The 26,831-nt window shown below is 35.0% G+C and overlaps 2 protein-coding genes and 1 non-coding gene across 6 annotated transcripts; 1 reads left to right on the plus strand and 2 right to left on the minus strand.

Moving 5' to 3' along the window:
* The first annotated feature begins 9,434 nt into the window (after positions 1-9,434).
* LOC126773600 (protein deadpan-like) lies at positions 9,435-11,371 on the plus strand. Its single transcript, XM_050494579.1, has 3 exons — positions 9,435-9,557; positions 9,770-9,865; positions 10,100-11,371. The coding sequence occupies exons 1-3, from the start codon at positions 9,474-9,476 to the stop codon at positions 11,183-11,185; spliced, it is 1,266 nt and encodes a 421-aa protein (XP_050350536.1). The 5' UTR covers positions 9,435-9,473; the 3' UTR covers positions 11,186-11,371.
* A 428-nt stretch (positions 11,372-11,799) lies between these two features.
* On the minus strand, positions 11,800-26,796 carry LOC126773584 (centrosomal protein of 131 kDa). 4 transcript variants are annotated; one of them, XM_050494550.1, is made up of 17 exons: positions 26,665-26,796; positions 25,666-25,777; positions 23,362-25,465; positions 22,603-22,692; positions 22,400-22,529; positions 22,096-22,203; positions 21,527-21,685; positions 20,017-20,061; positions 19,464-19,669; positions 18,845-18,981; positions 17,237-17,325; positions 15,531-15,742; positions 14,488-14,600; positions 13,888-13,946; positions 13,405-13,547; positions 12,577-12,726; positions 11,800-12,127 (listed from the first exon to the last, which is right to left on the minus strand). In XM_050494550.1, the coding sequence occupies exons 1-16, from the start codon at positions 26,794-26,796 to the stop codon at positions 12,591-12,593; spliced, it is 3,975 nt and encodes a 1,324-aa protein (XP_050350507.1). In that variant the 3' UTR covers positions 11,800-12,127; positions 12,577-12,590. The 4 variants fall into 4 exon arrangements, with proteins under 4 accessions (XP_050350507.1, XP_050350506.1, XP_050350505.1 ...); XM_050494549.1 differs by having other exon boundaries at positions 11,800-12,305; XM_050494548.1 differs by having other exon boundaries at positions 11,800-12,726.
* On the minus strand, positions 20,240-20,311 carry Trnae-uuc (transfer RNA glutamic acid (anticodon UUC)). The gene has a single exon. It is a non-coding gene; the product is annotated as a tRNA-Glu (tRNA).
* Positions 26,797-26,831: the final 35 nt, after the last annotated feature.

The following is a 26,831-nucleotide window of genomic DNA, read 5'->3' on the forward strand; positions in this document are numbered from 1 at the left end:
TTTTATAATAAATTAATAATGCTATATAATCACATGTTTGCCTAACGACATTAATATTAATCCTGTGATAAATAGTGCCAGTTTAAATTAGGATAGGATGGTGAAGTTTGCATTCTTGATATAATTAATGTAAAAATTAGCATAAGACATAAATTTTAATGTATAATTTCAACCAAAAAGTAATTTTATCTTGTTTTTTTTTAAACAATGTAGATTATAAAAGACAATGTGACTTTTTATGTCTATGAATGTTAAAAAATATAATTGGTTTCCTTGTAATTAATTGTATTATAGTATTTAATACAATATTGTGGAATTAAATTCTTAATTAGTATTTAAAGTTACTAAAATGTTTACAATATTGTAATTTGACAATTAAATATCAGTAATGAATAAGACCACGTATTTAAGTAATTTTGCATTTACTAAAAGGCATTTATATCGTGATTTATATTCAAGTGTTGGATTCTTTAATAAAACTTCAATACATATAGAATAACTTACCTATTGTTTTCATTATTTCCCTCATAAAAAAACGAAATAAAAGTTATATACATACATTAAATATTTAGTAAAAGCGTGTATTTTTGTATGGTATATAATAACTCTACGAAGAAATATATTAAAAATAATTGGTGCTATATACATTTATTTGAAATAGCCAATAGCGCAATGGCTTTAGGAAATATTAACCAATCCATACACCATGGAACAGACGTAACATTCCTTGCCCCTTTAATTAATGATAGTACTCAACCTTTAATTTAGAAAACGGCAACACAAGCTTTGGCAATTGCTTGTCAACAAAATTTGAGGAGAGTTTCTAAATAACTTTTAATAAGTTTTTAAATAACTAAAAAAAATTAAGTACTGTTTTTTTTTCTTAGCATATAAAATGGGATTACAAGTTCTTTTCACTGCTTTCATTATTAAAAATATTAAAGAATACATTACTACAATTCAAATAAGTATTTTAATGAAATCATTTACTTAAATATTAATTATTAAATCTGGAAATTTGAATGTCAGAAAAGATATCGTTTCGAATATTAGTACAAGAAGAACATCTCACGATAAAAAAGGTCTTAAATGTAGGGTCTTAATAAAAATAATAAACAGGCGTCCTGTTGTTGAACTCAATTTTGGAGTCTGGACTTAAAAGGCGTAATAAAATCGAAAACAAAATTGTTACCGTTCAGAATCATTACTTGATGGTAGGGCTTTGTGCAAGTCCGTCTGGGTAGGTACCACTCATCATATATTTTAACTCCAAACAGCAATATTTAGTATTGTTGTGTTCCGGTTTGAATTGTGCAAATTCCAAAGTTGGTGGGACATTGGCGATGTAAGGGATGTTAATATTTCTAACAAAGCTAAAGTAAGGTGACCACTTGTCAATTAGCTTACCTAATACAATATTAGGTAGGCCGAATGAATAATTATAAAAAAATACTTTGCTATGATTTCGGATCAAACTGACATGATCGCATTTTCTAATCTATCAATCATTAAAAAAAATATCGCAAGGATACTATGCATACATACATACTATGCATATATGATAATACTGCATGTGTCAAATGAAATTTTACCAAAAAGTAAATCTAGTTGTTATAAGGAGGCTGTTTTTCAACTATGGGATACTTACGGGCTGCTGATTTTTAGTTATATTAAAAGCGTGATTAAACGAAACCAGGTCGGTGTGTAAAATGTTAATTTTTTTAATACGGATTATTAAAAGGAAGCTTAAGGATTGCTCTCGTCATCCATCTCACTCAGCTAGTAAAAAAGTTTGTTTTTTTTTTGTAAAAAACCATCAATTCATGAAATAGATTCCGTAAAAACCGGCAAGAAACTATATGGCTATTACTTTACAGCCATGAAAATGTTTAACACTAATGTAAATATTTACTCGACACCCCGTTGGCATTGGTTTCGGGGTTGCGGGTTCGATTCTCGCCCCGAGTCTGGGTGTATTATGTATATTTATACATTTATTTAAAATTATATTATATGTATATGTACCTACATCAGTTGGCTGTTACGTCTAACGGCCGTAAAAAAAAAAGAAAAAATATATTATAGGTATTAAAAAAAAACTATCCTGTGTAAAAAATGTTTCGGTAATAAACCCTAAATTATAGTCAATATTATTGTGAATATACGTATAAAATAATATATAAAATACTATAACATAAATTAATTTGTTCTCGGATTAAACTTTAATTTTTTTGAAACACTGCTTAAAGAAAAGACATTTCGAATAAAATAATAAAATTTACCATTACATGACACACTCGACGATAATTTGCATTCAAGATTTTAAATTCTCATAACCTTATCGATAATGACTCCTTTAAACCGTATCCTTTTCAAAGGTCCACAATTTTGAAGGGCTTTACAAAAGGCAGTCAAGGTGTAGCGTAACAAAAGAATATTGGTAACTGAGAAATGCTTTGGTTTGTACTTCCCACAACTTTGCAATTTCTTGCTGGACTTGTCTGTGAGAGCAACTTAATCCTATTACGATTGAATATCGATGGATATTATTATGTAATTGAAAACAGAATGTTATTAAGAAAAATGTAAACACATTTAAAAAGTTTATTTTGTCACATAAAAATAAATTTAATTTACTGAAAGTTTTTTTTTTTTTTATATGTCCGGGATGGCAAATGACTCTACTCCACCTGATGGTAAGTGGTAGTAGAGTCCAAACGCGACGACGGCCAGTACAGTCGGGAAGAATGTTCTGTACTAGCCGTCACCGCCTTGCCGGCCCGCAAGATGCCTCTTCACGCCTCGTTTGAAGGAACCCGGATTGTAAGAAGAGGGGAACACGTGAGCTGGTAAGGAATTCCATTTTTTGGTAGTGCGACAAAGAAAGGAGTTGCCAAATTTCTTTGTGCGCGATGGAATTGATGTCACAGTTAGGCGGTGACATCGAGAACCAGCTCGCGTGGACTTAAGAAGGAAGGGGGAAGCAGGAATTAGAGAGAATAATTCCTCAGAGCACTCGCCGTGATACAGTCGATAGAAAGCGCTCAGTGCTGCTATCTCGCGACGCAATTGTAAAGGTTCAAGGGTGTTTGTGACCTTTACGTCGCCAATAATGCGTACTGCACGTCGCTGCAACCGGTCCAAGGCCTCCAGTAGGTACTTAGCGGAGCCATCCCAAAGGTGCGAGCAATATTCAACGCAAGACCGTACCTGTGTTTTGTATAACAGGCACAGTTGTTGCGGCGTGAAAAAACGCCGCACCTTGTTCAGAACTCCGAGTTTTCGTGAAGCTGTTTTTATAATAGCCTCGATGTAATCCCTTGGACTAAGGTCGCAGCGAATGTCCATCCCCAGCATGGCGATTTTGCTTTGTCTCATCAGCGGTATGCCACAGAGGGAGGGATGAGAGTAAAATGGTGACTTTTTCGCTGTGAGAGCGCATACCTGTGTTTTCTTGGCATTAAACTCAACAAGATTATCAGAACCCCATTTGGCAATGAGCTCTAACGTCCTATCGAGTTCAATGACAAGATTCTCCCGCCTCTCCTCAGTTTCCGCCCGCCCAGCCACTGCGCGTCCGTGGTATCCACCATGCACTGTACTATCATCTGCATAGCAATGTATGTTCCCAAGGGAGAGCATATCATTGATATGCAAAAGAAAGAGTGTGGGAGATAGCACAGATCCCTGGGGGACCCCAGCATTCACTACATAGAATTGTGAAGCGCAACCATCTACTAAACACGAACAAAAACACGAAGGCTACGCTTGTGTAGGAAGCTGGCAATCCAGGTGCATAGCTGAGCAGGCAGACCATATGCCGGTAGCTTGGAGAGAAGACTTCTGTGCCAGACCCTGTCGAAAGCCTTGGAGATATCGAGGCTGACAGCCAACGATTCTCCATGCTTGTCGATAGCTTCACCCCAGAGGTGTGTTAGTGGACATGTAAAATGGTATAGTTATAATAAAGTTTTTATTATAATTATGGATTCGCGACAAAATCGCATTTTTAATGTCTGCGAAGTTTTAATCGGAACTTTGGAAGTTAAAAGTGGTTAACTAGTTAAATGGAATAGTGTTGTATTATAAATTAAGGTAAATTAGTCAAGAACTGTTTTAGTCCATAATTACAGCACAGCTATTAGCAAATCGCATGGAATATGTAATTCTAAGGTTTGTTTATTTTCACTCCTTCTTCGATTGGAATAGCGTAGGTGTATATGTATATGTAGGGTACATATGTTGCAGAATTTCAGTGCAATTCTACACACGCAGGTATCTTCATGACGTTTTCTTTCACCGTACGAGATTAATTATAAAGACAAATTCAGTACTAACTCATCGTTAAACTCAACCTTCTCGTTAGAGCAAATCGTAATACCTTAATAAAGACAAATTTTCAAAGACAATAAAAGGGCTAGTTATCAATTAATTCCTAATAGACATAACTTATTTACAAAGAATAAGTGCTCATTGCTTAATCATTCATAAATTTAAATTTTGAACCAGTTGCACTTTTCAGATACCGCAAAATTTAAAATGCTCGTTGTTTTTTACTTTATCGTAATTCACTTTTATTTCTTACCAATAAGGTATATTATTGTATGCACGATTTTTCGTTATTACAAACCACACCTGTTGTAGGAGCGTGAGAAAATGGGGTCGGGAGGAAGGAGCCGATTGGCGCAATAAACGTGTCCTCGTAACGGGAAAGACTTTGTTAGTCGACCGTTTTCAGTTTTCATTATAATATATTTGGATTTTTTATAGATTGTAAACTTATTATAAATTTGTTAATACTTATTTTTTTATACATATGTGGTATGTTTTTTTTCAATTTTTTTTTTTATAAATTAAAATTAATTTTCGATATCTAAATAATAATAATATATTTTGCAAATAGTTTAAATAAATAAATAAAATCATGAAATAGACAAAAACATGTGTAACACAATGAATTATTTGGCATTTAGTAGGTAAGTAGTAGGTGAAAAAATTATTTAAAAAATCTCAAAATCTGTATCATTTTTTCTGCAGTTCCCATAGGTTTCCATAGTTTACTCATAGAAACAGGTGTAACAAAAACAGGGCTCCCATAACTATCAACTCGTTTTTATTGAGAAGAATAAAAAAACCACATCCGGGGTTGGATTTCCGGGTCGCGGCCGAACGTTACAAAAAAATTATTGTACGATGATTGATAGATAAATATTTAGAAGTATTTATATCATGGAAAATTATCTTTGTACATCCGATAAAACTTAAGTGACCCACAAAAGTTTACTTTCAACTACTTTTTTTTAATGTTTTCTTGAAGTCTGTACAGATGTGCTGTCAGTGCCTTTGGTGTATCTTTCTATCAGTTTAAAATTTGGTGGTTTGATGTGACTGTTTTTATTTGCAGACAGCATTAAAATGGATTCCAAATTTTTGTTTTGGATTCATCTTGTTCTGTGTCAGTTGTCTTTCCCATTGTTGTCAAATGATCTTGGTGGGATTCTGGATTCCTAGTTGGTGTGGATGGTATTCGGTCTGAGTGATGGGGTCAGGGTATGGTTATAGTCCAGAATCCGAAGTAATCGTCATTTGTGCCTAACTCACTAGTTTCCCAGCGTCGTCATTGTCGTCGGTATGTAATGCGTTATTGCAACCACTGCATGGATGCACATTTTATGAGGATGATCGTCTCGATATTTAGTCCCCGTGCCTCATGTATTGTGAGGATGTTAGATCCTACTTAGTCATCTTTGTCTTGTTAGAATTCCTTCTCTGCATGTATAAATGTTAAATACAGGGTCTAGGCTGGGTATTAGAGTTACGGTATACGGACTTTATTACTTTACTTTAAAATATGTAGGACCGATGGCCGTTGGAGCAGACAAGTCCTAGAGTGGAGACCGCGGATCGGCAAAGGCAGCGTAGGGGGCACTCCAGCCAGGTGGACCGATGACCTTAAAAAGGTGGCGGGTACCGACTGGATGCGGAAGGCGGAGGACCGGGCACTTTGGCGCACCTAGGGAGAGGCCTATGTTCAGCAGTGGACAATGATTGGCTGTTGATTGATTGAAAATATGTTTGTAGCTACGTATTTACATCACTACATTCTAGTATAATTTTGCATTAAATAATAGAATATATATTATATAAAAACGTTTGACATTATTTTTATAATAATTTACTAATGCCATAATAATAATAATAATTTACTAATAAACTTGTGCCAACTTTGATGATACATTTCATCAAAGCTCGTAAATCATAATATTTGAAGCATTCGAGTATTATTTATGGCTTTACCTCAAAAATCAGTTTCCTTTAAAAAAGTAAAAAAGGCTCAAATCCATCGGCAAACATTTTAAAACTCATAATACTAATGTGTTTCCTTTCTGGATGTACGGTGATATTAAATAATGTTCTTAGGGTAACCAATGTTTTGTTAATTTTTTTATTGATTACTTTTCAAACTACTTGCCAGTATCATATTCAAACATAATTTAATAAATGTTTGATGTTTTTTTTTTTAAGTTAGAAGGATATTTATAAAAACTGAACCAATATGAGGAGTTATGAATTTTACTTATTTAGCGTTAAAATTGATTTAATTTTGCAAAAAAAATAATCTTAAAAAAATGGTAGGCAACAAAGAGTCAGGTATAAATATAGTTTTGTATTTAACAGTCCTATCGTTATTGTAAGTTTTGTATTTGGAATTTAAAACTAAATAATAAATTAAAGTTGCTAAATATCTTCTAATGCTGTAATCCGGGTTGTCACCCTCTAACGACATCCCGGCGCAGTCGCAGGGCGGAAGGAAGGACCGTTTGGACCGTGTTTGAAGTTGGTTCACACGAGACCTTCGGATTAGACCGAGAAGTGTGGTCGTAGTGTTTTGTTGTGTTTAAGCTTACACTTTCTTTGTCTTGCTTAAGCACTTTTGCCATAAATTTGTCAATTTCAATGAACTTTAAAAATAAATTTAGTTTTATTAAACTTTATTAGCTACTTATTAAATATTAATAATTCATGATCTAAAACCACCTACGGCGACAATTATCTTCATTTATTCCACATTATACACAAAATAAATTTATTAATTAAAATCATTATATGTTTAAAATATACTCTACAAAGTAATTAATATTTTTTTTCCGGGTTACGAAACTGACTTTTTTATAGTGTTTTCACAATGAACTAAATAAAAAATAAACCGCTGAAATTTTACGAATTTTCCCACTGGGACCCTCGTTTAGCGCATTAACGACATATGACAACGGTTATTCACTCTCACCGATCATCACGCGATCGCATGCGATTTCGTCACATTCGGATGCATCCTTAAACAGAACACATTAATTTACAAACAACATTTTGAACCTTATGTCAATATACATAGAAACTATACGAGCCGCACGTGACTTGGGTCAGCTATTCGTTGCAATTTTAAACAAATTTTGCTTACTCCTGAACTACTGTAGTTGTAATAGCATTATGACTCTTAAGATTTTGTAATAAGGTCGAGTTACTTTAATGTAAAAAAAATACTGTCTGTTAATTTTTAATTTTCTTATCTACCCGTGACAAAATTTGCGTAATCTTATTACATATAGAAAAGAAAAGGAAGGCGGACGAGCATATGGGCCACCTGATGGTAAGTGGTCACCAACGCTCTTAGACATTGGCATTGTAAGAAATGTCAACCATCGCTTACATATCCAATGCGCCACCAACCTTGGGAACTAAGATTTTATGTCCCTTGTGCCTGTAATTACACTGGCTCACTCACCCTTCAAACCGGAACACAACAATATCAAGTATTGCTGTTTTGCGGTAGAATATCTGATGAGTGGGTGGTACCTACCCAGACGAGCTTGCACAAAGCCCTACCACCAGTAGTTATAAGGTTGTATATAGCTATAAGGTTGAATTTACAAAAGCAATTTGTAATACAACACGAAATTAACTTTGTAATTGTTGAAAGGACCGTGGGAGAAATGAGTTAATTGATGTTTAATATTAAAATATGTATGTCGGTATGTGGGGACGGTATAAAGGTCATTTAGAACACCTGGGCCGGTCAACGGCATTAATAATTACGTAAGAACTATAAATTATTTGATATATAATCATAATATATTCGAAATGTTGATATATAGAGTTTTAAGTGATAAACGCTGAGAGAGTCATAGATAAGAGAGTTAGGCTGTACGAGTTACGACTTTGGTAATCATTGTAAGGCATTATGCTAACGAACTTTAATTATTTCAAGATAAGGTAACGCAGTATAATTTATTCGCTTATCAGTAATTAAATAAATTAAAAAAAAAGTATTCATCGTTGTTTTTTTTAATTATAGAAAATAGTTTAAAAATATATATACCTAGTTACGTATATGTATACCTAAAGTTTAAAAAATAAAAAATAAAGTTGCCATTTATCTCCTATATTATTTAATAGATATAATAAGCTATATTAATACAATATGTACGTTGTAGGCAACAGTATCTAAATATGTGTACATAGGTATAAAAATTTAATACAATCGTCAATCATCGTGTCTTCGATTGCATGACAAACAAACATACCTCTAAGGTCCGAAACTGAACCCTTGCACCTTTCTACATTCCCACACAGCGTGAGAATCGGGCGACACCCCATAAAGAACCCAATTCCTATACTAAACCCTATAAAAAAGCCATACACACCTTTTACGTTACGGCGCCCATGAAGTATCGCATTTACCATTGAATGTTGTGAAATAAATTAATATGATACTTTATAGAAAGGTGCAAATTCATGAAGTATTCGGTTTTTTTATTGCAATATGTAAGGCGGGAATTGTGGTTTTTAATGGACGTGTGTATGGCCGTACATTCCCATACTACGTGAATGAGGGGAGAAATGAGGTAGCTTCATCTTATATTTCTATTTTAATATACAATTTTACTTGTTGTTTTTATAATTAACTAAAGATATAAGTAAATATGAGTAACCAAATGAAAAATATTATTTTATAAATAAAATTACATTCGGAATAAAAGAGAAAATAAAGGCCGGTATATAATATTTTAATTGAAATTTTGAAAGTGTTTGTATATTATAAATATTTTTATTTAAAAAATAGAACTATAATATACTTAAGTTTGAGTAAATGAATACTCCACCGAGAATCGATCTCAAAACTACATACCCCTATTAACCAACAATCCAGCGGCGCCATTCACAGCAGGTTCCCGCTTAGAGCGAGAGGAGACGAAAACAAAACATTCCTATACAGTTCCCATCGCTTCAGACCATGCATAAAAGCGAGACAGTATGATTTCCACGGGGCATCTACGAAACAGGATGATCGAATATGGTGGACAAATTTAAATATTGTTCCACGGTCGTCCTACGTCAGTTGATTGTGAAACGTCGTCCAGGGTGGACATTTGTGTTCTAGTGAAGTTAAGATCGTGGATAAGTTAAGCTTTAAAATGCCGTGCAGTGAGGATGATGATTCTCAAAGTGGTTTCATGTCGGAGCCATCTCACTCAATGTCCAAAGCGGAATTGCGTAAGGTGAATATCTACCTATCCTGTTTGTGAATTTAAAGTCTTAAGACAATTAGTTCTAATAACTAAATAGTTTTCCTAAATATTTGAGTTTTTATATCTATCTCTTTAGACTTCAAAGACGATAAAAAATAATGTTTTAAATACCATATATAATGTTTCAAATACGTGTCAAATTGATTTTAAGTAATACTAAATATTGAATTTAATAATTTCAGACAAATAAACCGATAATGGAGAAAAAGCGGCGCGCGCGCATTAACAATTGTCTCAACGAGCTGAAAGATTTATTAATGGATGCAATGGACAAAGACGTAAGTTATGATAAAAAATATTAATAATGTAATTATTAAAAATTTTACTTGTCTTTAGTTATATAATTAATTTGGTAAATAAAATCATGCAAGTATTTTATTTCTTAGTTCTAATTTTACTAAAAATAACTGTTCGCGTAAATACTTTTTAAAACTTTGTTCTAGTTTACAATATTAATCTGTAGAGTGCAAGTTTTTTTTGTCCTATTCTAATGTTAGGTCATATATTTACAGCCAGCGCGTCACTCAAAGTTAGAAAAAGCAGACATCCTGGAGTTAACCGTAAAACACCTGCAGACGTTACAACGACAGCAGCTGGCTGCTGCTATAGCTGCTGACCCAGCAGTGCTGCACAGATTTAAAGCTGGCTTCGGAGACTGCGCGGTTGAAGTTCGGAGATACCTCTCCAGACTAGCTAGCGTCCCAACTGGACTTCGTTATCGTCTAGGAAACCATCTAAATACTTGTATAACTGGTATCGAACGCCTCCATCCCGCGGACTATCCTCCATTAATTCCTGATCCTCTACGTCTCGACGACGAAAGACCAAGCGCCTTCCACTATGTCAAGTCTACGAAACCCACAAGCCCACCTCTGAGCCCGCTATCCTGCGACTCAGCGTGTGACTCCTCAACAGAACTGGAGACACCTCCGAGACCAGTGCAAAAGTTTCCTTTCCCGACTCCACCCAGTCATTCTGCATCGGATCAAGATTCGAGTCCAGAACAGAAGGCCACGGTATCCTCAACAACAATATCTCCAGAAACTTTGAAACAGGAAGCTCTAAGGAAAAAGAAATTTATGGAACCCTTGTCTATAGTGATCGACGTTGAAAACTATAAAATCGGTATTGACGCGTCTCCGAAACGTGCAGTTGATTATTCGATGCGTCAAAAGTTAAAACGACACGTCGAAACTATTGGGCCGATGCCGAAGTTAATACGATTAGAGGGAGAGAGGACCATAACATTACCAGAAAAGAGCCTCTCCGACAGATTGGGAGGCACGTGTGAAAAGCTAGAACCGGAGAGAAAAGTGATGGCTGAGCATTCTGCGTTTAGAAAGGTTACAGGAATATTACCTTACCCTGAACGGAAACTGACAATTCCCGAAAGCATACCAGCGGTCGCCGAAAAACATTCGCTTGAGAAAAGGTTGAATACTCCTAGGACAGTGATAAGTCATACAGCGGAGTCGTTAGCTCAGTCTAGTTCACAAGCGATAAGGAAAGTTGAAAAAGATTCCAAAGAAAGTGAAGCAGATAGTTCAAAATCTCCAGAACAGAGCACGTCTAGTTCCGAAATGTGGAGACCTTGGTAATAACAGATAGATATATCTATATAATATATAGAATTTGTCTTCCATATTTATTTTACCAAATGAAGTGCCTAATGTAATGACTTGATATTATATTTTTGATACGAAAGAACTCGTTGGAGTACATTTTTACGAACAACGCATAAATGAATTTCTTAATTATTTTAAGAAATGTGTAATATAATTACAGTGGACGCAATAATTTTTTACATAAGCATATTTTGTGTTCACATTATTCCAGTAAGGAATATTAAATGAAATAGCTTTAAGTTTTACCAGTCGGTATACTTATTGTTTTAAAAGATTATTATTAAATGATTATTTTTAAGTTTCTACACCAAATTTATTTCACCCAATAGTTCATAGTACTTATTCTGTCGTACACAATTGACTTAACTAATTAGACGGAATATGTATATTGTTATCTCTTTCTCGTGTGAGGGTAAGAGTAGATTTAAGCAGGATAGCAAGTGATTATGTACTACAGAATTAGCACTTGTTTATCTAAAATAAAACCCCAAATGTATTTGAGTAATTTATTTCATTCAAAATACAAAAAAAAATATCTACATATTCTACTTGAGATATAAGACATTCATATATAATATCGTTATTGGTCCAGTATCTTATAAATAAAACACAAGTATGTATGAAAGTTTTTCAGCGGGTTATTGGTTAAACAATGCCGTCTTCTTCTTTCGTGTGTCAAATCAATAGTGACAGAAAGGGAGAGATCATTGTTTAACTAATCAGTACGTAAGCAAAGTTTACCATTAATGTATTAGCTAGGCACACTAGCAAGTGGGCCACGTGATATTAAGTGGACACCGCCACCAATAGATATAGAGTTTCATAACCAATGCACCACCATACTTTGGAACTAAGATGGTATGGCTCACTCACCCTTCAAACCGGAAAACAACAATCCTATGTTTATAAGTAAGGCTGTAATAAATAACAATTGGACAGATTGCAATCAACAAATAATTTTAACACAAACGTCATTAACTCATTAGTGAGATTGTAATATGAACACGTTACACTAAACTATGAGGAGTCGGAAAAGTGAGGGACATCTGTGACGCACCTTGGGCTCTCCCAAAGGCAAATGTCCAGCAGCGGACTGTGATTGAGTAAATTATGAATAATTAATAAACAATTCTATTAAAATATAATTAGGCTTAAGTTTTGTCAGGCCAGTAGCAGACTGGCCAAAATATATATCTTGTACGTTCAGTATCTTTGTAGGCGACAAAGATACTGAAATCAATCGATCGGTCGTCAAAAGCAAATCTTCGAATTTGAGAGTTCATTATCAATTTACAAATATTAACTGTCGACATATATGACATAGAACGTAAAAAGGAAAATAAATAATAAGTAATTTTAATTACCAAAATATATAAAACTATTTCGACTTCAGGAAGTCCTTCCTCTGCTGCTGTAGCTTCTGTTCCAGCAGAGTTATCTTCTCCTGGTACTTGGCCGTCTCCCTCGTCAACGCCTGTATGGCCGAGTCTTTCCTAGCGACTGCTACCTTCACTCTGTTTAATATATTAATAAATATTTTAACACAAATGAAATACAAGTGCATTTTATGTATCTATATACGTATAAATAGACAAAGTCAACGCCTTTTTTTCCATTGTATTGACGAGCTTTAGTGTTTTTTTTTTTCTATAGTATAGGTTGCGGACGAGCATATGGGCCACCTGATGGTAAGTGGTCATGGTGGTGGTCATATACACATTATCTTCACTTGGTGACAAATACAATATTTTCTATTTTCCCGCGACGCGCGATATGTGTCAAGTGCCCTGATGACAGATGCATAGATACACAGATAATAAATTTATATTATAAAATACTTTTTAATATATTATTGTCGATGTGTGTACACTACAAAAACTGATGGAAGGGCTTTGTGCAAGTTCGTCTGGGTAGGTACCACCCACTCATCAGATATTCTACCGCAACACAGCAGTACTTGGTATTGTTGTGTTCCGGTTTGAAGGGTGAGTGAGCCAGTGTAATTACAGGCATAAGGGATATACCATCTTAGTTCCCAAGATTGGTGGCGCATTGACGATGTAAGTGATGGTTAACATTTCTTACAGTGTCATTGTCTATGGGCGTTGGTGACCACTTACCATCAGATGGCCCATATGCTCGTCCGCCTTCCTATTCTATATAAAAAAATACTGCTGCTCTAAGATACTCACTTGGCATACAGCTGGTGCATCTGTTCCTCGTGAGTCTTCTTCATATCTTCTATTACCTTCTCCAAATTTTCTACTTTACTCCTCCAGGACGACTCACAGCTAGCTCTTATTTCCTCTGCTCTCGCTTCTAATTGTGAATTTTTCTAATGAAGATGAAAATATAATTATCAATTGAGAATACTAAAAAGGTTATATAAAACTATTATTCCAATACTGGTTTCTTATTTTTAATATTTAAAGCAACGCATTCTTTATAAAAGACGATTGCTTCAAACATTATATTTTGCATAATTACATAACGCTGAAAACATTTTTCAGCCTTACTTATTACACTAATTTCACTCTTTCTGTCATTATTGATTTGACATTAAATAGAAAGAGACAGTAACCTTTCATTAGTCACCCCATATGTAATATTTACAAGTAAAGCCGATTATTTTTAGTGTCGTAATAGTAAAAACTGGTCCTTCGAGCCGGATTTACCTCAGTCAAAACTCTGTTTCTCGTCTCGAGTTGACTGATTGTAACTTCGAGTTCTGCGCCTGAAAAATAGATTTTAATTACTACTTTTATACTACTTTTCATTTGTAAATACATACTTATATAGATAATTACACCCAGACTCGGGACAAACAGGTTTGTTCATGCACATAAATGTCTGTCCTGGGTGGGAATCGAAGCCACAACCTTCGGCGTGAAAGACAAGTATCTATCAACCACGCCAACCGGCTCGTCAAAAATTACTTTCACACAGCATATTATATTAACACGGAGACAACACTGTGTAATCTATACCACAGAGTATAAACAATTATTCCTAGCGAGCATTTTATAACAATAAATAAATATGATTAAAAAAAAGTATCAGTAGTATATGCGCCACTGCTGGTCTAAGGCTTACTCTCCTCTTTTTGAGGAGATGATTTGGAGCTTACCCACTAATAGGATGATGGACACATGGTAGATTTTTGACTTGCCACATGCTGGTTCCTCCACGATTATTTTATATTATTAAGCTCCAATAAGAGGTAATACTTAATGACATATAAGTAGCAGACGTTTAGGAATGAATGAGTCACATACACCGGTCTTCCGTCTCTCTCACTCTCGCCTGCGTCTGCTGATATCGCTTGAGGGTGGCTCGCTCCGTCTCAGCCAGCTCCTGCAGTTCCGCTTCGTACTGTTCTTTATTACGTCTGGATTAAAAATTATGAATATTGTATGTACTTTTGTAAGTTATAATCGGCGTTACTTACGTAACACTGATTTATCTCTTTCTGTCATAATGATTTGACATTCAAAAGAAAGAGACAGCATTATGTAACTAATCACTCGCGACATATATTATGGTCAAATTTTATTCATCGCCATCATACTTACTATATCTTGACAGTATCGAGAATCGTATCAATGATTTTAATAATAATTGATCAACGAAAACAATTGTCTTTTGATTTTGTCTGTTTATTCGAATATATTTATTATTTTTTATGACTTAATATATTTAGTCTACTTAAGTCGATAATATAAGCAGCTATAAAATATAACGTTCGTAAGAATAGTTCAATCATTATTTTACAGTAACAGCCTGTTAATGTCCCACTGCTGGGCTAAGGCCTCCTCTCCCTTTTTAAGGAGAAGGTTTAAAGCTTATTCTACCACGCTGCTCCAATGCGGGTTCGTAGAATACACATGTGACATAATTTCAATGAAATTAGACACATGCAGGTTTCCTCACGTTTTCCTTCACCGTCAATCACGAGATAAATTATAATCACAAATTAGGCACATGAAAATTCAGTGGTGCTTGCCCGGGTTTGAACCCACGATCGTCGGTTAAGATTCACGCGTTCTAACCACTAGGCCATCTCGGCTCGGCAAACATGACATGCCATGGGGGTCCTGGTTTCCTCGGTATTGATATATAGATGAATTCGACTTTGACCAAATTAAACATTATTTTAATTCAATATATTCTGTGAAGAATGACTCTTGATGGTTACCAGATGTTATTTGATGCAAAGAAAAACCCAATAGTTTATATATGTACACACCTTATAATGTATAATTTATCGACTAGACTTATATTTCAAACGCTTTAGAAAAAAAATAAGCCAAACAAATACCTTAACGCGTCTTGTAGTTCTTTCCTCCCCGCTTGGGCTTCGGCCTCCATGCTCTCAATCGCTTTCTCTATCTCCCTGTCCCGCTCCAACCTGTGCTGTGTCGCTATGTCCGTCTCTTTCTTCTTTAACAACGCCTGCTGGTTCGCTTCGTACTCCTTCTTGTAATGCTCGAACTCCTCTTGTAGTTCATCACGTTTTTGTTTCAAGCGTTCCTATTATCGTAAGAAATCAAATTAATGTAAATGCAATACGGCCCGTTGTCCGTATAATGAATGTAACCCTTGAATGTCGTACAGCTTGGCGGCTGTGTTGCAGCACAGGTCACTAGCACCCCGAATTTACAGCCCTCTTAATTTAAAAAAAATTGTGCATTGTAAACAGTACTCTTATTGAATAACACTAGCCTACTGGTGGTAGGGCTTTGTGCAAGCTCGGCTGGGTATGTACCACCCATTCATCAGATATTCTACCGCAAAACAGCAGTACTTGGTATTGTTGTGTTTCGGTTTGAAGGGTGAGTGAGCAGGTGTAATTACAGGCACAAGGGACATAACATCTTAGTTCCCAAGGTTGATGGCGCATTTGTGAATTAAGCGATGGTTAACATTTCTTACAATACCAATGTCTATGAGCGTTGGTGACCACTTACCATCCGGTGGCCCATATGCTCGTCCGCCTTCCTATTCTATAAAAAAAAACCTGACAAGTGAAAATGACATTTGTTTACATATGAACAACATATATGTAAAATAAAACGAATAAAAATTCATTTAATAATATTATTTTTTATTCCATTGGTATACGAATAATAAATTTTTTACCGCGACCTATGAAATGATGCCACCCCTCCATACTACGCCACTGGTAAAGATTAGAAACATTTACCGACGCGCTGTTTCACAGCAAGACAGTGGAAACACACGTAAAAACCATTACAAGCTTATAATTGATATTTGTAACATAAAGTAAATAAAACAGCCTGTAAATGTCCCACTGCTGGGACTATGACCTCGCCTCTTTTTCGAGGAAAGGTTAAGAGCGTACTTCGCCACGTTGCTCTAATGTGGATTAGTGCATACACTTGAAAAATTATCATCCGACACATGCAGGCTCAATCGCGATGTTTTCAAACCGCCGTTGATTATAAACACAAAATTTAAAACACGAAAATTTTAGGAATATGTCAAAACTATAAAAACTCCTAAAAATGGTCAATGATCTCATCTCAATATCTTTCATAAGATTTTTTTATCTGATGACTCGCAATGATAAAAAAGTATTTTAGCAACCATACAATGTAACATTCCGCCGCAAGGCTACGTGTGATAGACCTTCTATGTCAGTTAACTCAGTAAAAATATATAATAGAATAGGAAGGTATATATATATGACGGCGGAGGGCCATCACCACAGTTATAGTTCATGGTTTTCTTATGTGGGCGTCTATCGGTGGGTGACGAAGGATCAAGAAAACACACTTGTACAATCAACCACAGTATAATGACTCAGTAACACAGTTTAAGTAGGTGACCGGAATGCGCGATGGTAGAAAGATGGTAGAAATAATAATAATAATACAAAAAAATTAGTAATGTTTGCACGGAATTGAACGCGGAATCTTCGATTAAGATTCACGCGTTCTAGCTACTGGACCATCGTTAATACAGACGCATATAACCTGGTCTAAGTATATAGTGAATACGTACCTCGATTTTATTTCTCTCATCATCTATATCCTTTTCCAATTTCGTTTTCATTTCTGCCAACAACTTCTCTTGTTCCTCTTTCCATTTTTCTTAAAAATATTATCAATTTTTAAACAATCTCCAAAAGTAAATAATACATATATATTACATACAATGAAATATAAATAAAGCTACGGTAAATTGAACCTTGTCTAATAATTGTAATTTAATTAGGATAGGACCGTGTTTTGCAGAAATGTTGTAACCAACACGTAAACACTATTATTTTATACATAAAATAATGATAAATGAATCTTATTAAAATCTGCTTCTTGGTTGTAGATGGCGCTGTAATTCATCAACTTGTATACCGTTCAAAATCAAAAAACTTTATTCAACATAGAAGCATTGCACTTAGTTATTGATAGTCAAAAATTAGAAACTACAACCAGTTCGAAAAAGAAACAGCCCTGAGAAGAAACGGCGAAATAAACTCAGCGGTTTTTTTTTTATCGATCACAATGTACTTTTGATCATATTTATATGTTAGAGATAATCAATTTTAGCGGGAATATGACGTCACTTATTTTATTAGAATAGCAACACCACACAAGGTTTACTGGTGGTAGAGCTTTGTGCGAGCTCGTCTGGGTAGGTACCACCCACTCATCAGATATTCTTCTGCAAAACAGCAGTACGTGGTATTGTTGTCTTCCGATCTGAAGGGTGAGTGAGCCAGTGCAGGCACACAGGCACAAGAGACATAACATCTTAGTTTCCGAGGTTGGTGGCGCATTGGTGATGTAAGCGATGGTTAACATTTCTTGCAATGCCATTGTCTATGGGCGTTGGTGACGACTTACCATCAGGTGGCCCATATGCTTGTCCACCTTCTTATTCCATAAAAAAGGTGATTAATGTATGTCTTATGGGTAGTCGGTTGTCAGACGTCAAGTTGTGAAAATATAAGACGGGTGCCTTTTATTATGCAGCCGACTGATGGAAGAATGGAAACGTGGTGTATCTGTCAGTAGTGCGCGTGATCGTTTGTCGAGTGACACACTTGGTTCCTTGGTCTCTTGGTCTCTCGCTCTCAGGACAGCGCCAGCGCCGGACGTTCGCACTGACTGATTTAATAAAATCAACATATTGGACGACAATGGCGGCCATTAAAATGGCAATCCATTTGAATCCGCGACATAATAATAATAATGTCCTCCAGACCAATTTCGGCCACGGCGGCCAATCTCAAGAGAGATTAGCCAACTGCGCAGGACATATTATAGTGCACAAGTGTGTGCGCAAGCACAGGTGCACTTTCTATTCCCTAACTCTCATAATCTGATGGGACGGCAATCCGACACGACCGGAAAGAGTTCAGGCGCGGGATCAACGGCTTTACGTACTATCGGAGCCACGGGAAATACACACTTCCAACTTCCAGACTTTGGGCTGCTACTGAGAATTTTCTGACATTTTCTGTCCAATAACTTTTTATTGCTCCGGGTCTGCGGCCTTACATCAAGTCACTAAACCAACGAGTCAGTCATATACACATGTAGGACAACGCACATCACGGACACGCCGTCTTTAGCTAGTGTATACATACATATGTATATAAAAACTTACCAAAATGTAGTTTCTGCTCCTTTTCTTTCTCGACGAGTTCAGCAGCGATTCGTTCGTTCTCAGCGCGCATTTCAGCGATGAGCCGAGTCCGCTGCTCCTGGTAACTCACTTCCAGTTCCAGGATTTGTTTCTCCATCCTGGGATATATTAATATAAATTTTTAATGATGACAGAGCTTTGTGCGGAACCTAATTACACAGTTCTGTTCCGGTTTGAACGACGAGTGAGCCAGTGTATCCATGGTTGGCGTGTTATTGACCGTGTTAAAAGAGGTTTGTATTCCTTACACTACTTCTACAGCAGTTACTAACACCATCTCGTGGGCCACTTACTCATTTATTTAGATTTTATTGTTTTTTCCATCAAGAAATTTATCAGTAGCAGCACGGAGGTAAACCAGCCAGGACAACTTCGGCAGTTTTTACACTATCATACCTCAGAAAGCGCATATAACCTTAAGTTGTACGCCTCTCCGGCTGGATTGTCGTCCCATTGGATTATGAGAGCACCGCAATAGGTATTTGCTAAAACATCTAGTTAGTTCGTTGAGAATGACAGTCATGGACATAAGGACATTATCATAATTATTATTACTTATATATACATCTCGCTTCCTCACCTGGTACTTGCTAATTGTCTCTCCTTCGCCAGAGCCACTTCCTTCTCCTCTTCCAGAGTTCTCCTCAAGTCCTCCAGCTCCGCGGCGTGCTTGGCCGTAAGTCGTCCACTTTGTTCTGCGTGGTGCATTTTTATATCGGATATCTCCTTCTGTTGCCGCTCCGCCATCTCCCGTAGTTCTCCTTCCAGACCCTTTACCGTTAATTCCTGGAAAATATAATGTTAAGCGTTACCGTGAGGTATTTTTTGGTTATTTTTTTATATATAATTGTCATAAGAAAACTGTGTAAGAAGAAAGAAATATTCTTGACGATCACGCTAAAAGCACTAATTCAATTGAAATAGAAATTTCATATTATAATAGATTACAGGATCGATGCAAGATATTATACCTGATGGTAACCACTTACCATCAGGTGGCCCGTTTGCCTGTCTACCTACATTGATATAAAAAAGTCAAACAAAAAATCCAAGCGAAAAGAGTCCAAAGAACACTCAGTCTCCCGCGGACTTGTCTAACGGTAGGAATTACTATGTATAGCTAAGGAACTCACCTTAATTTTCTCAGCTTTCTGTCGGACCCAGCGCTGTCTTGCTACCTGTGATAGGAAAAACACAAAGTCGCAATATAACATGTTTTTCATAAAATATTGAAATCAGTATTCAAATTATTTCAACATTTAACTCACTTTATTTATGATTAATTTGTAATATTATAAGATAAATATTTATAATCACTTAATTCCTTATCAATAAATATAAATATGAAAAAAAAGTTTCCCGTACCGGGAATCGAACCCGAGCCTCCTGGGTGAAAGCCAGGTATCCTAGCCACTAGACCATACGGGATTGTACTTACACGATCGAATTACATGATAACATGATGTTCTGAGCTTATCTGTAGCTATAAATAATATGACAAGAATTTATAAAACATAATAATCTTATTAATAGAAATAGTTTAATGAATTTTAACGATATCGTAGATGGCGCCACTGATTATACGAATGATATCAATTAATATACATAGTTAGCTACAAAAAAATTATTTTAATATTATTAGAAAATAAAATAGTTTAGAAAATAATATTAAGATTGTCAATTATACTTCATTTCTAGACATTTATGGAATTGTTAAAAATAAGTTCAAAATGTTTGTATGTACGTTGTACGGACGTCACTCATGAACGAATCAAGTAACGCAACTATACATTTTTGAGTGATTGCTATTTTTTTATTAAAGTAAAAATATAATATTTATCTTAAGGCATTTTTTATAATTGACTCGACGACCTAGAAGACCACCAGCTTATTAGCGCTTCTAACGTACCATTATGGAATATTTTCACGTAATAAATATATGGTGGCCAGACGCGAAGATGGTACCTAACGGTTATTGTGTGGTCACTCGTACCACTATCACACATACAATGATGCGAAAGTATAATAATAATAAAATCCTGGACAGGACAAACAGACATGCTCATGCACACAAATGTCTGTCCTGGGTGGGAATCGAACCCACAACCTTCAGCGTGAAACCACTACCAACCATGCCAACCGGCTCGTCATATCATTACTTACACCGTCAGCGTCGCTAACTTTGTGCTGCAAATTGTTATATCTTATGAGTCTTTAAATAGCACTGATTTGGCACCCCTAAAACCGGAACACACATATATATATATATATATATATATATATATATATATATATATATATATATATATATGTGTATATATATATGTGTATATATATATTTTATGTATTGTATCCTTGGGGGAGCTGAGTAGCAGTAAATCTATACAAATATATATAAAAGGTGTTCGTTGGTATCAGTGTACTGCGTGAGAACACTTGAAGCGATTTGTATAATTGTTTTTTTATTAAATGTAAACGTTATAATCCCATAAAATTAAGAAAAAAATTGATGTAATTTATTATATTAGATTTTGGTATTTTGTGACATATTTAATAAAACAATATTTATCAGGCTTGTCAGCTTGTTATATAAACATTTAGAACTGTTCTAGAATTATAAAGTGACCAAATTAAGTAGTGCACCTGCTGAGCGGCGGCCATCTTGTCGTGTTGGTTACGAAGCTCCAGCTTGTACCGCTCCTCGAGCGCCTGCGCAGATCGCTTCCACCTCTCCTCCAGGGAACGGCGCTCATCCACTAACTGCTCGATGCGATGATTTAGAGTCTTCTTATCATTTATAAGCTAAAATAATATTATAAAATATTTAAAAAAACTATCACTATAATTCACCGTCAATTTTATTTTTCCCGCAGATCTCTTTAGACATGCCTACAACGTATTCCACGCATTATGTCAAATTTACATATTATTATTATTTTTATATTTACGGTAACAAGAAAAAAGGCAAACGCATTTATAATTCGACAAATTCAAACTTCAGAGCAATTTGATTTTTTTAATCGATTAAAAATATTCAGTTTTTTTTTTCAGCCTTTTGCCGTCCACTGCTGGACGAAAGCCTCCCCCATAGAACGCCAACAATCCCTATTATTTTTTATGTTATTTTTTGTATTGATAATATAGCATTCCATTTGTTTAAGGAAAATTTTATTAAATTTTTTTTTATTGAATTGAGAATATTTTCTATGAACCTGATCAATAAAACTCTGGTGCCTCTTGATAGTTTCCTCGCACTCCTGCTTTACTTTGGCGATGTTACGGTGAGACTGCTTCTCTAAGTTGTTCACTTTTGATATCATCTAGAACAGGTAACATTTCAATATTTATTTACTAAGACAGGTTAGATCATCCAGTGGTTAGAACACGAGAGAATTTTCCGACAAATAGCGATTTGAAGCATTACTGAATTTCCATATGAAAATAATTGAGGTGAACTGTAAACACACATATATATTTATATATAACTGTAAACACACACATATATATTATGTGCACCTGTTCTTTGTGATTAGCAAGACTCTCTTGTAATAACGCGATGCAACACGACCTTTCTTCCAACTGTAAGGACGCAGTCACGAGTCGTTGAGCTAACTCCGTTTGGGGCAGTTTCAGGAGAACTTCTAATCTGTTACCAAATGAATATTTTATTACACTGTGTTTTTATTTTTTATTTTTCAATATTATATTGGAACACTAACTTTGGAATTGTTTGTGGCGTTGTATTTGTCACGACAGATAATGCGTCGTTAGCGCTTTGCTCGACCTTTTCCAAAAATTCGAATATTTCCCTGTAAAATATAAGGTGAGGTTAAATCTAAACATAATATTATAAATGCGAAACTGATTTTCTTTGTTACGCTTTAACGTCGTACTCAACCGACCAGCATGTTTTTTTTTTAATAAAATAGGTAGGGGTGTGATTGGATCACCTGTGGTCATCACCGCCTATAGACGTTCGTGCTGTAAATAATATCATCCTTGGGAAATAAGATGTTATGTCCCTTGTGCCTATAGTTACATTGCCTCACATCCTTCAAAGCGGAGGACAATAATACTAACGGTCTCGTTGGTCTAGTGGCTTGATGTAAGACCGTAGACCCAGAGGTCCTGGGTTCAATTTCCAGGTCGGGCCAATAAAAAGTTTTTTTCTGTCAGAAAATTCTCAGAAGCAGCCTGGAGTCTGGAAGTTGGAAATGAGTACACTCCCGTGCTTCGGAAAGCACGTAAAGCCGTGGGTCCTGCGCCTAGACTTTCCGGTCGTGTCGGATTGCCATCCCATTGGATTATGAGAGTTAGGGAATAGAGAGTGCACCTGTGTTTGCGCACACCCTTGTGCATTATAATATCTCCTGCGTAGTTGGCTAATCTCTCTTGAGATTGGCCGCCGTGGCCGAAATCGGTCTGGAGAACATTATTATTATAAGCTGTATTAAGTGCAAGTAATTTGTTCCACTTACATAAAATTGTCTTTAGGTGTGTTACACCTTTCTTCTATCTTCTTTTCTGGTTCAGGTATAATATTTGTATTCGTTACGGACGTGACGGGGTTGTCTCCGTAGCTTTCAATTTCTTTTAACATTGAATAAATGTCTAGAACCGTTGACTTTGCATTTAATTCTTTTGGCGTCTCATTTTCTGGAACATTCGCAACGTAACTTGACTTTTCTACTCCAGTTTCTACCTTCTTTTCAGGAGTTTTGGGTTTTGATTCGACTGGCGTTTCAACTTGTTCTTCTTTTAAACCACTGATTTCAAGTGATCTCGGTGACGGAGCAGAAAGAGACATCCAAGATTCTATATCTTTATCTGTTTGAACGCTATCTATTCTAGCACTCAGAGGAACTCGCGCTGTAAATACATTCTTTTGATGTCGCATATTGACAGGTAAATTACTTTTATCGTTAATTTTCGAATTTCTATTATTCCAAAACTGTTTATAACTTGAATTTTCTTCACATTTGGAATTAATATTGTTTAATTTCTTGTCAAACTTTTTAAAGTTTTTAGAGAAGCCTTCTTTCGTATAATCGTTCTTTACTTTTAAATAATTTTGTATTAATTCTTTTGTTGTGACTTTGGATATATCTTTTTTATTCGTTTCTAAAGAATTCTTATCACCGGAAGAAGGAATGTCGCTTATATGAGAACTTTCCTGTGAATTATCACTTGAATCCTTTTTGTCGTCGGAAAGATTATTCGAATTTTGTTCGAACAATTCATCAATATTCAATGGAGTTGGAGATATCGCGTCTGTTTTTATATCTTTCAATGTTAGTTCGTGTAGATTGTTTATAGCTTCTAATTCTTTTTTATAATCCTCGATGACCTTTGAAGTATATGCTTTAGTTGTGCTATTAAGGAGATATTTTGGATATACTAAATCACTTTCTTTATCAGTTTTTTCAATATCAATTTCGCCAGTACCAGGAACAGGGACGTCACATTTAGTAGGTGAGTTTTGCGGGGGCAGAGCGAGATGACCTTCTTTTTTTAAAAAGAAATCTTTATAAAGTAAGCGGCTATGATTTAAAGGCTCTTCACATTTGTTTTCTGATTCGTAATCACAATACCCTTCTTTAGTTATTGGGTAGTCTAAACTCTTTGGACGAACTTGAGTGTCTAATGTAAAATCAGATCGTTTCCTGAAGGACGTTGATGGCAAAGAATGTTTCGGAGATAGCACTTTTTCCTCTCTCAAACCACTATCAGGGTAGCCTGAATCTTTTGAACTTGTATCAGTGTGGATGGCAGTACTGGAAAATTTACTTTTGTAAGTTTCTCGATTACTATTATGAAAATCGTCAAAAAAATTGCTATAATTTTGACTATCGGTCATTAATGTGTCAGGGGGTCTCGAGTAGTTATAAAAATTATTTTTAACGTGTGAAACATTTACATCTTCAACCGTAACTTTATCATTATCATCAAAAGTGGATTTCGGTGAGAAGTTAATAATATTTTGAGACGGAATACTGTCGACATCTTGTGTTGACTCCTCTTCGACTAAGGACAGCTGTTGTTTGGTTATGCCGAGGCGATGTGTGTATGTATCTAAATATTTATCAGTTTCGGAACTAACAGGCGCAAATGATACTCGACCCGATAATCCATCTCCGCTCTTAATGTCACCATCATTGGAAAGAAAATATGATTCAAAGTTTTTATTTTTAAATTGAGGCGAAGAACTTCTAACTTGAGACAAATCTCTGTATCGAGATGGTGACGGTGATCTAGATTTTTCTGTTATCGTAACTTCCAAGCCGTAATTATGTCCAACGTGATTCCTTTCATCATTCGAAGCGCGTTCAATGGTCTTACGACCTTTTTTGGCAATATTTCTGTATTTAATAAAATTCTTTGTATTATTGTTTTTATTTTTAAAGCAGGATTGTGCCTTGGCTTTGATTTTGGTACCTAAGCTCATAAAAGTATCTTCTGAACCGAAGTCCGAAGCATTACTGCTTATATCTCTATTTGTTTTGATAGTTGGATTTATTCTACTCTTAGAATGTGCCAATAATTCTTCAGTCGGTGGTAGCACTTTCACACTTAGCGGAGAATCTACAATTGATTAAATTATATTTTTTTATTTATGTTATTTAGTTATATTCATTCAAGAAATATAATAATAAATGTTGGTATTTTATTAAGTTCATTAAAAACTTTATTATAGTAGATTTTGTTTAAACTGTTACATGACGATTATGAAAAATATATTTAAGGTATAAAATAATTATTAACAAACTGTAATAAGTACGTACTATCATAAGATTGAAGCAACTCAGCACTGAATGTTTTTAAGAAAGATCTTGTTGATGGTGTGTGGTCCTTAGTATCTGCGGAGAAGGGCCGCTTATATCTTTCATGTATATCCTACAAAAGAAAATACTTATTACAAGCTTATCAATTTATGTGTATTCCATACAAAATTAATAAATATGAAAATAAAATTATTTTAGATAATATTTTATTTAATTAAACTAAACATGTTTATTATAAAAAGTATTACTATTCATAACTTTATTATATATTATAAAAAAATCCCTCAGCATCTGTCTGAACATGATAAACTCAAAAACTGTCCAACAGATTTTCATATGGTTTTCACTAATGGACAGAGTAAATCATGAGGAACGTTATTAGGTGTATAATTCATTAAAGTTTTGTGAAAATTGTTAGAAATATGACGACAAATGGTGGGGATATATGCTCCCAGCATTACAGTCAGGATTACTTTTTCTGATTACTGACGTGTGCTCCATAAACAATTAGAGTTATATGTATAACAATATAAACGATTTGTAAACCATTATTATACCCTCTTATCCACGCACTGCCTGTGCCAAGCTGGGACGGATAAGAGGGTGAAAAGGTTTTATATGTTTTCCCCCATAACATTTCTTTGATGTTTCTCATTTTTAATGCCAATATTATTAAGAACATTTAAAATGACTAAATGTTCTTAATAATACATGCAGACTTATTAGCCTTCCCTAATTTTCACCTTCTTCCCTGAAGCAAATCCTGCAACATTAGAACTATAGAATAGAACTACTTATGTCATATAATTAATCCCAGTACATCAATTTTTAAATCTATATATACAATCTAATCTAATCTTAATAAAATCTATGATATAAAATGTTGAATTAGATTAATAGTTGTTGTTTTCTTAAAATTTATATAAAAATGATAGCTACGAATACTAATCATACAAGGTAGACTAAATTAATTAAGTAATAAAATTGTCCTTATTTTACCGGCGAGCAGGAATTTTGAAGAGCGGATCGCGGGCGATTTTTTGTATTCTTTCTATCTTCCTTCTTTTTACTTCTGTAAGTTAAATTTACTGGTGAACCAAGAAGCCGCAGATTATTATTTTCTTTCGACATTCTACATTGGTTTTTTTTATAAAGATAGCAACTTT

Source organism: Nymphalis io, chromosome 15 (genome assembly GCF_905147045.1).
Source record: "Nymphalis io chromosome 15, ilAglIoxx1.1, whole genome shotgun sequence".
Lineage (NCBI taxonomy): Eukaryota > Metazoa > Arthropoda > Insecta > Lepidoptera > Nymphalidae > Nymphalis > Nymphalis io.